Source organism: Chanos chanos, chromosome 8 (genome assembly GCF_902362185.1).
Source record: "Chanos chanos chromosome 8, fChaCha1.1, whole genome shotgun sequence".
In the NCBI taxonomy this organism is placed as follows: Eukaryota; Metazoa; Chordata; class Actinopteri; order Gonorynchiformes; family Chanidae; genus Chanos; species Chanos chanos.
Window position 1 is genome coordinate 3,092,501 of NC_044502.1, and position 8,495 is coordinate 3,100,995.

At 41.5% G+C, this 8,495-nt stretch overlaps 2 protein-coding genes across 3 annotated transcripts in view; one reads left to right on the plus strand and one right to left on the minus strand.

The window, feature by feature from the left end:
• lrrfip1b (leucine rich repeat (in FLII) interacting protein 1b) overlaps positions 1 to 572 on the plus strand; it is a 37,154-nt gene extending 36,582 nt beyond the window's left edge. The window contains exon 12 of the mRNA XM_030781375.1: positions 311 to 572. Coding sequence (XP_030637235.1) covers positions 311 to 421 — 111 coding nt within the window. The 3' untranslated portion in view covers positions 422 to 572. The remainder of the gene's footprint in view (positions 1 to 310) is intronic.
• Positions 573 to 4,165: 3,593 nt separating this feature from the next.
• rwdd (RWD domain containing 4) lies at positions 4,166 to 8,008 on the minus strand. 2 transcript variants are annotated; one of them, XM_030781655.1, is made up of 9 exons: positions 7,941 to 8,008; positions 7,460 to 7,540; positions 7,207 to 7,316; positions 6,529 to 6,679; positions 6,074 to 6,179; positions 5,807 to 5,856; positions 5,184 to 5,186; positions 4,480 to 4,537; positions 4,166 to 4,362 (listed from the first exon to the last, which is right to left on the minus strand). In XM_030781655.1, the coding sequence occupies exons 1-8, from the start codon at positions 7,962 to 7,964 to the stop codon at positions 4,505 to 4,507; spliced, it is 558 nt and encodes a 185-aa protein (XP_030637515.1). In that variant the 5' UTR covers positions 7,965 to 8,008; the 3' UTR covers positions 4,166 to 4,362; positions 4,480 to 4,504. The 2 variants fall into 2 exon arrangements, with proteins under 2 accessions (XP_030637515.1, XP_030637514.1); XM_030781654.1 differs by having other exon boundaries at positions 4,166 to 4,537.
• Positions 8,009 to 8,495: the final 487 nt, after the last annotated feature.

Genomic DNA, 8,495 nt, shown 5'->3' on the forward strand with positions numbered 1-8,495 from the left:
GGTATTAAAAGAGACCATCACCATATCATTAGCCACAAAAGACATTAGATGTGCAGGCTTTGAGTAAAATGTGAACATTGTAGCCTCAGACCAAAAAAAAAAAAAAAAAAATTGCTAAAAAAATAAATTCCTGAAAAAAATCCTTTTCAAATTTGTCCTTGTTTATCTTCTTGGTATGGGACTACAAGCCGTACAGTCAGAGCTCTTTACATAAACGATGTTACAGCGATATAAAGATTATATTTATAGTAACCCTGTGTGGGAATCAAATAACGAAATTACTCTCTGTCGTTTTGTGTTGGTTCCGTAGCTGAGAGCGGCCCTGGATCGCGTCGATGAGCTGGAGGCCAGCAACAGCCACCTGACAAAGCGCCTGGAGAAGATGAAGGCCAATCGCAGTGCCCTGCTGGCACAGCAGTGATGCCCACGTGACTGCCACTCTGTCTGGGCATTTCTCTCGTTGGCCGCCCCCGGGGACACCGTCGACCTGACATTCCCGCATCAGCACCGTCACATAATCAAGCTAAAACCAGTCCAGTCTTGATCATGCTTAATTACCCAGAACTGTGCCATTCTTTCATAACCTTCTGTAAAGAAAAAAAAAAAAAATAATTATAATTAGAACGAGGAACGTTACAGCCTGTAAGTGAGAGGTTCAGAAGCCCATTCTGGTGGTGGCCAGGCCTTGAGGCAGAACGTGAACCAACCCAGTGTCTTGACCGCCAGTCATTCAGCAACAGAAAGAATAGTTCAAACGGAATGGATGAGATTCCAGGGAGATTCCTTCAAGATTTTGGGAAAATTGAATCAATGACTCTGCTAGGATTTGACTGCTCATCATGCTGGACATGAGAATTTCCCACATGAGGGCTCACAGTATTTATGATAAGTCCTGTAAGACCGTCCCAACAACAGCTAAGCTCAGCAGCGGAGAGCGCTTGCCCTAATGGAGAGGTATTTTGGCGCCATCTAGTAGAAACAATGATATTGCACTTTACCACATTGGGAGCATTCCAGTCCTTTGGCATATCACTTAAGGAAAAGATGTTTTGACACCCTCAGCAGAGGATACTAATGGTTTTTGATTTGACCATTAGTCTTTGGTCAAGAACTTTCTGAGGCACTTTGCACAGTAATTTTTTCTATCCCCTGCCCCCTCCCCCAACCCCCCACCCCACATTTTAAGGACATGTAAACATTTTGTGCTAGCTCTGGATACTGGGGAGAGATCTGAAGCACACATATGCGCTAAGCAATTTATCATAACGTGGACAAAAAAAAAAAGATCATCGGACGGGTGTTTCTCGGAGCTTAAGGACACAGACGCTTCGCAGCAGAGTTCTGGACATGTCTGTCTGCTTGGAGAGTGTTTGTCCTGTCCTGTCCTGTCCTGTCTTCTAAGCCAAACTGTGTTTTTCATTCCGTCTTCTCTCTGTTTGTTGAATCCCGCTTTATTTATGTGTTAGAGGGCCTTATTACCTGTTCATTTACTTCATGGAAACAGAGGTGACGTCACTGTGCCGTGATACTGAACTTGAATGACACATATCAATTGGCACTTAACGGATTTGTAATGAAATTTATGTGGCAACAAAGCAAACAGAATTGTAGCGTAACAACTTATAAACACTTAAATACATGCTAGAATGTACACGGCCAAGTGTTTTTGACACACAGGTAAAAGTGGGTTTAAAGTGGGATTATATGTTTGATTTTTGTGTGTGTGTGTGTGTTTATTCATACTGCTTCACAGGTTGTGATTTTGCTCTGTTTTCTGAGTGTACTGAAACTGAGACAGTTACACAAGCAAGCACATGATTTGTCAGGAATATTGTTCTTCCCGCCCTCGGACATCAGGAAGAACACGAACGTGACCATGAGAGTGCTGAAACCAAACCGAGGAGTTGACTGGGCTGGCAGGACGGGTTTACCACCAGCGTTCAGTCTCAGAACTTTGCAGTTTTTTTTTTTTGTTTTTGAGGAATGAACTTTGTAATCCTTTGAGAAATGTATTGCAATAATGCTTAACTTTGTTTTCGTTTTTTTTTTTTTTGGGTATGAATGTACTGACTGTGTCTTCGACACTTAGCGGCCGGGCTGCCGGTCATTGGGATCTAAAACATGTCTGAAGTCCACATTTGCAGTGTCATAACCAGAAACGATTTTTTTTTATTGTATTGGGTTGTGCGGGTTCAGTCGCTCTTGAATCATCATCTGTCTTAATACATCAACCCCACAACCTTGGCCGGGGGCTGGGAATCTGTTCTTCTGTAATCACAAAGCTTTCGTGACATACTCCTCCATTTAAAGAGTGAGGAACTTGGGGTGAGTTTGGCGTCAGGATTTGCTGTACAGAGTTCTTTACTTGACAAAAAAAACAAATGCTTTCTGGTCCCATGCCAAGGCATTGCAAAACATTAAACTCCGTTCATTGCAATAATATCTATCAAGTACTTGTCTCTTTCTCTCTCTCTCTCTCTTTCCCTCTCTCTCTCCACACAAAGCAATGCATCTTACTTTCAACTTAAATCCTTGACATGAGCCAAAAGCACTTACATTTCCAACCTCATTAGTGAATGTTTTACAGTAACAAACCGTTCCTGCTGAGTGCTGAAGTGTCAACATTTTGCAGAAGAGCATGACTGCTTATCTAAACAGAACGGAGGAGCATTGGCTCCTGGTCTGACGCCTTACACCTTCTCAATGCGTAGGTTGGCTCCTGTCCACCCCAGTCCCTTGCATCACGTCTGGCTTCATCTGATCTGTCCACATGACCGTAATGCTTTCAAATGGTCCTTTTTCATGCCAAAAGTAAACATCATACATAAAAATAAAATAATATCGTCTTTTTTTTTCTTTTTTTCTTTAACACTTTTTCTCCCAGTTTGGCATGTCCAACCGCCTGTTCCGTTCTTAGTCCATACTACCATGTGACCCACGCATGAATCCGGGAGGGTTTGGAATAGGGTATGCACATTCTGATACATGCTTAAGTCAGTCGAATCCGTCTGTCATTTTAAACCAAACTGCCAGTTTACGCACATCTCCATGGGAACGCATCGCCCGAGGACACCCACTCTGTCTCCCTGGGTTCACTCGCGGCTGGAACTGGGGAATATTCTGACAGAAGATGAAGGTGTACTGAGTCTTATTATAAAATTTTTGATGTTCCTGATGGTCAGTCGCTGTATAAAATGAACACCACTGATAAAGAGCTGGACCTCTGTTTTACATGAAAAGAAGTGGAAAGTGCTTTGAGAAGGAGACCAACAGAAATGAAGCTTTAGTATAATATTTTTCCCATTCATGTCACCGTAAAAAAAACCCCAAAACAACCTCCTCCCATGTCTAGCCCGACTGAATTATTTAAAGTCTGAACAACAAACGGATGGAAACAAACACACACAGGACAAAGGGCTGTTAGCTGTCACACGTCGCAGGATACACACACACACACAAACACACAGTTTTAGTCTGCTGAATGGACATACAAGACCACACAAGACTGAAATTGGTTACCTTAACTTTAAATTTAATTTGAGATAAGGATTGTCAAAACATCACGTCCTGTATTCAACGTTGAAAATACAATTTGGCGATGTTGCAGTTTTTTTCAGAGAAACGCTGGTTTTCTTCGAGGGAACGGTTGCCTCATTAAAACAACTCATTCCCCCACATTTGCTTCACAACTGAGCAAAGTTTCTGCCTGACACGATTAAATGAAAGGTTAACTGTTAAAGACCTTGCACACCCACAAGCTGTGTTTGTGAAAACCATTTTTTTTCATCAATCTCACCCTCCTGGTCTGAAGTAGGTGTCAAATCGACACAAGTCTAAGAAGAAATTCTTAACTTTGCAAGACGACGTTCATTACACTTACCATCACGTCACACACACACACACACACACAATAAAACACAGACACACACACACACACACACAATAAAACACACACACACACACACACACACACACACAGACACACAATAAAACACAGACACACACACAATAAAACACAGACACACACACACACAATAAAACACAGACACACACACACACACACACACACAATAAAACACACACACACACACACACACACACACACACAGGCTGAGCTGTAATTCCAGCTAAAAATAAAGACAAAGCTATTCTCTTTTCTTTTTTGTTTCGTTTTTTTTTCCACGTGCCTCACACAGTCCCGTGCCGTGAGGAATGTGTGGAGGGGTCACAGCCGATCTGACAGGTCTTCATGTTGGAGGTACGGAGGCGCTTCCCTCGACGCAGCCTCTGAATGACAGAATCACTCACGTCACGATCATCTGCCTCGACGAAACACGCCACAGCTCAGTTTCACCACAGGAGCTGCAGGCCAGTCCAAAAGGAGATCAGGTGAGTTCGTTTCTCTCTCTTTTATTTATTTATTTATTTATTTATTTTTTCCTATCAAAACGCATCTTCCTTCATGTCGAGTCTGTTCACCGTGTCTCCAGCCGTCAGTGTGCCTCTAATCATCATCTTTTCCTCCTGTTTTGCTCAGCTGAAACACAAGAGGATTCCGTTTTGAAACACAAAAACGAAACTGTTTAAAACTGTTCAACTCGGCACTGTTCTGCACCACAACCCTGTTTCATCTGAGCGGCACGTTTCATAAACTGATATTCCTTTGATATTCATGGTGCTAAAAATAATTCTGCCAACGACTTGATTCATTTTCTTTTTCTTTTTTCTTTTTTAAAGAGGAAGATCACCCTTGTTGACATGTTGGCCCAATTTGTCAACGTTTATTTAAATCAGTGATTCTCAACCCCAGTCCTGGACATCTTTGTTTCAATCAGGACTGACACACCTGATTCCACTGATCAGTTCATCATCAAGCCCTTGATTCTCTCAGTTAACTGTGATAATGAAGAATTAACACAGGGACGTGCAGGACTGGGGGCCCTCAGGACTGGAGCTGAGAACCACTGATTTAAATCATAAGCATGACTTTTCTGACGCGCAAGTTCAATATTTACCAAACTTTTTGTTTTTACTTTGAAATTCACAATTTATTTTGAAATATACAATATGCAGATGAGCTTAGGAGTTATAAGTAATTCCTATAGCAAAAGGGGGTTAACTTTCCACATAAGTATAGTGACAAACAAAAAAACAAATTAACAAACAAAAACATTCATACTTACATGCTGTGGCATCAGTTCCAAACGAGGTGACAGAACAGACATGGGGGAAATAAACAAACAAAACAACATTTTCAGAATCAAGGGTCTTTTCATGACAAGAGTATTAGTATTCCGTTTCTCATAATGTTCAGAATTATATATGTGCTCTCCATTAAACTGATCTAAATCTCTCTCTACATATTAAGACAAATATATTCTCAGTCAGATCTGAACCTGGTCTAATGGCATAGAGACACAGGGGTGTGTGTCTGAATGGAGAATGGAAAAGAAGATAAAGAAGAAGATAAACTCTGCTTTTAACTAAGCATTTTGAACAACTTTCATCTAGATGCGGTAAGAGTACAGGATATATATTGTATATATTTCAGCAAAAGCCATAATAATAACCTATAATAAAAATAACAATGACAACGACAACAACAACAATAATAATAAGAAGAGGAAGAACCAGTCATACTGGGGCACTGCTGATATCCTCACCAGTCATTAATCCTCTCACTTATTATATAATGGAAAGAGAAATATTACTGTCACTGTCTAACTGATTCTTTAAACTGAACCCCTGGCTTTGTCACACAAGCTCAAACTGAAGGGGGGGGGGGGGTCAATTTTTTTTTTTTTACCTTAATGACATCTACCCAGTTCCAGCCTCGGGGAAGTTCACCTTTATTGTCTGTTGGATGCAGAAGAGAACATTACACACGTCTGAAACACCTCAGCCCCTTTCACAACTGGTCAACCAGTGATGAACCAAACCAAACCAATGGAGCGCGGCTGCACTGGAGTTTCGTTTCCCAATAGTTTTGTGATGTCAGAGAGAACTTAAGACGGACGTATAAAACGCCAGTTTCACTTTTCCTGACGGCTCTTATGTCTCTCTCTGTGTTTACCTCTCCGCTCTGTCATTTTCCTCTTCTGGGCTTTCGTCAGCTGCTCCTTCTTCTCCTTCTTCTTACTCGAAGTGACATTCACAGTTTCACTGTTGGCACTGGGTGTCTGCAGACCAGAAAAACAAGACCGCTAAGAGACATGCCCAGCTCACAGGACAGCTAAAGATCGAATCTATAAATCAAGGACAAACGCATTGTTACACCTTCTTAAAAATGTTTTTCTACGCTCCTGTACTACATCTGATCACACATTGGGTGCTGTAAACGGGGACAACAGGTGCCACCTCTATTATAGAACTTAACAAACATCAGCTATGTTTCAACACAGACTGGCCATATTGTAACGAGGAAAAATGCCAGTCGGTCGTTAATTCCCTGTCACATGGATTCAATACGTTGCAGCTGTAAACAGCATAGATGTAAAAAATGGTAGACAACGATGCGGAGGTACTGACCACAGTGGAAACCACAGGTTTGTGGTTCTCCATGAGCGATTCTTGGTTCTCTTTGGCCCACTCAAACAGGGTGTACATCATGGCGGTGCCCAGGTTACTCTCCACCTGCTCCTCCAGTTTGGAGATGATATGTTCTTTTGTCGCTGCCGATCTAAAAAAAGAAAACAAAAAACAATAAACAAACAAACAAACAAAAAAAACCCACATCTCAGTGAACTGATCAGAAAAGTCTGCCAAGTACAAAGGCCACGAGCACCCTGTGCAGATAGAAATCACACTAATGAGACATTTCCATACTCAAACTGTATAACATAAAAAAAGCCACCACACAATACACAGGGACACGTAGGTTTGCTTTTCAAAAAGCTGCGTACCGGCCACTTCACGTGACCGCTTCCAGAGTATAATTATTTGTTTAGGTATTGACCAGAATATTACACTAATGAGAACACAACAACAATATTTTAATTTATTTGGTTAAAAAAAAATGGCATCTGGTAAAATTCTCGTGCCACAGAGCCTCACCTTTCAATGTTGATAAAAACTTGAAAAAAGAGTTGTTGAAAAAATATTGTCATAGCTGAGGTAGTTATGAAAAAAAAACCCCACTAATTTGAAAAGCACACATTTTGTAACCATAAACTATAATCAGATATCAAAGCTATACGTGACACTTACATTCTGTTGTTGAAAAAGGCATCTAGGGAAATCGTAGGTGGAGATGCAGGATACGTCTCCGGCCACGAGACGTCAAGAAGGAATGCTTTAGAATCGTCGTGGTCTCCTATCTGTGAACGAAATGTTTTCGGTAAGATTTTGCGACCGCTGACATTTGTCACTCAGCACATAAGAAGCACCCCTTAGCTTGTCAGATGCAGGAAAAACGGAATCTTCCATCCTGTCACTCTCGGTTTATTATTATTAAACATACCCTGAACTGAAACGACGTCGGTGTCAGCTCTTTGAAGCTGTCGTCTCCTTCATATATGGACCGCAAGGCTTCCAACTCCATCTGTTTAACAGGTGATACAATGTTTTCAAAGCAATGTTACAAGTGTATAAATCGAGTAAGCCAATGTTAGCCACTAGGCTAGCCTTTCTTTTACAAATTTACTATTTGAAATACATGTCATTACCGCATTCGCATGCTAACTTGTCAAGTATACCTCGGACAAAACTGTCAGATCGTTGGATGTGGTAATTAAGTAAATGCAGGGTAAACTCAGTGTTCGCCATACTGACATTAGCTTGTGAACTTAACTCAGAGGCAGACAGAGACGTACCGCTTGCTAACTTAAGTATAGCTAGGCTACAATAATCTATCTGGCAACCTTTCGCAGGTCACTGAAAGTTGTTACTTGTGTCTGCGTGGGCATTTACGTTTACAGCTTGCGATGTAATCGCTCGGTTACCTCTTGATCTTCATTGGCAGTCATAATTTCTCCTTGCTGTAGTGTGCCACGATGGGGACATAGAATTAAAAGAGAACTAGAACGATGAGCGGCGTGACGTCATCTACTCGCTTCTACCGCCACACAGTGGCACCTTTGACAAGAGGCGACCGTAGCCCGGAAAAGCTTTTTCCTCGTTGCGTCCCATTCAAACTTTAGGATTTTTTTCCCGAAGAGTCTGCGTCAGTGGTTTGACCAAGACAGTCAACTTGCATAACCTTCAATGAAACTGAAAGCTCTGTTTAGTTAAAATCTTACAACAATCAATGGCATCGTTGTAAAGAGATTAACAAAAATACTCATCGCATTATCGGTGAGCTAACGGCACTGACAACACTGGTCTGTGATTGGTTAACTGCATTTACCGTTAAGTGAATGTAACACCCGCCCCTGGAGAGTCCTAGTACTACTTTTACTTCTAGGGAGCTACACGCAGCTATTCTTTAGGACAGAGATGCGTGTGTACGTATGCTGTATGAGGACTGATCAGGATGATCAGAGGGAAAACCAGCAGCA

Coding starts and splice junctions, on each gene's coding strand:
- rwdd (XM_030781655.1), bottom strand. CDS start 7,964: ATGACTGCCAATGAAGATCAAGAG. Junction 7,317..7,459: donor CGACGTCGTTTCAGTTCAGG/GTATGTTTAATA, acceptor TTTCGTTCACAG/ATAGGAGACCACGACGATTC. Junction 5,857..6,073: donor GAAAATGACAGAGCGGAGAG/GTAAACACAGAG, acceptor TGCATCCAACAG/ACAATAAAGGTGAACTTCCC.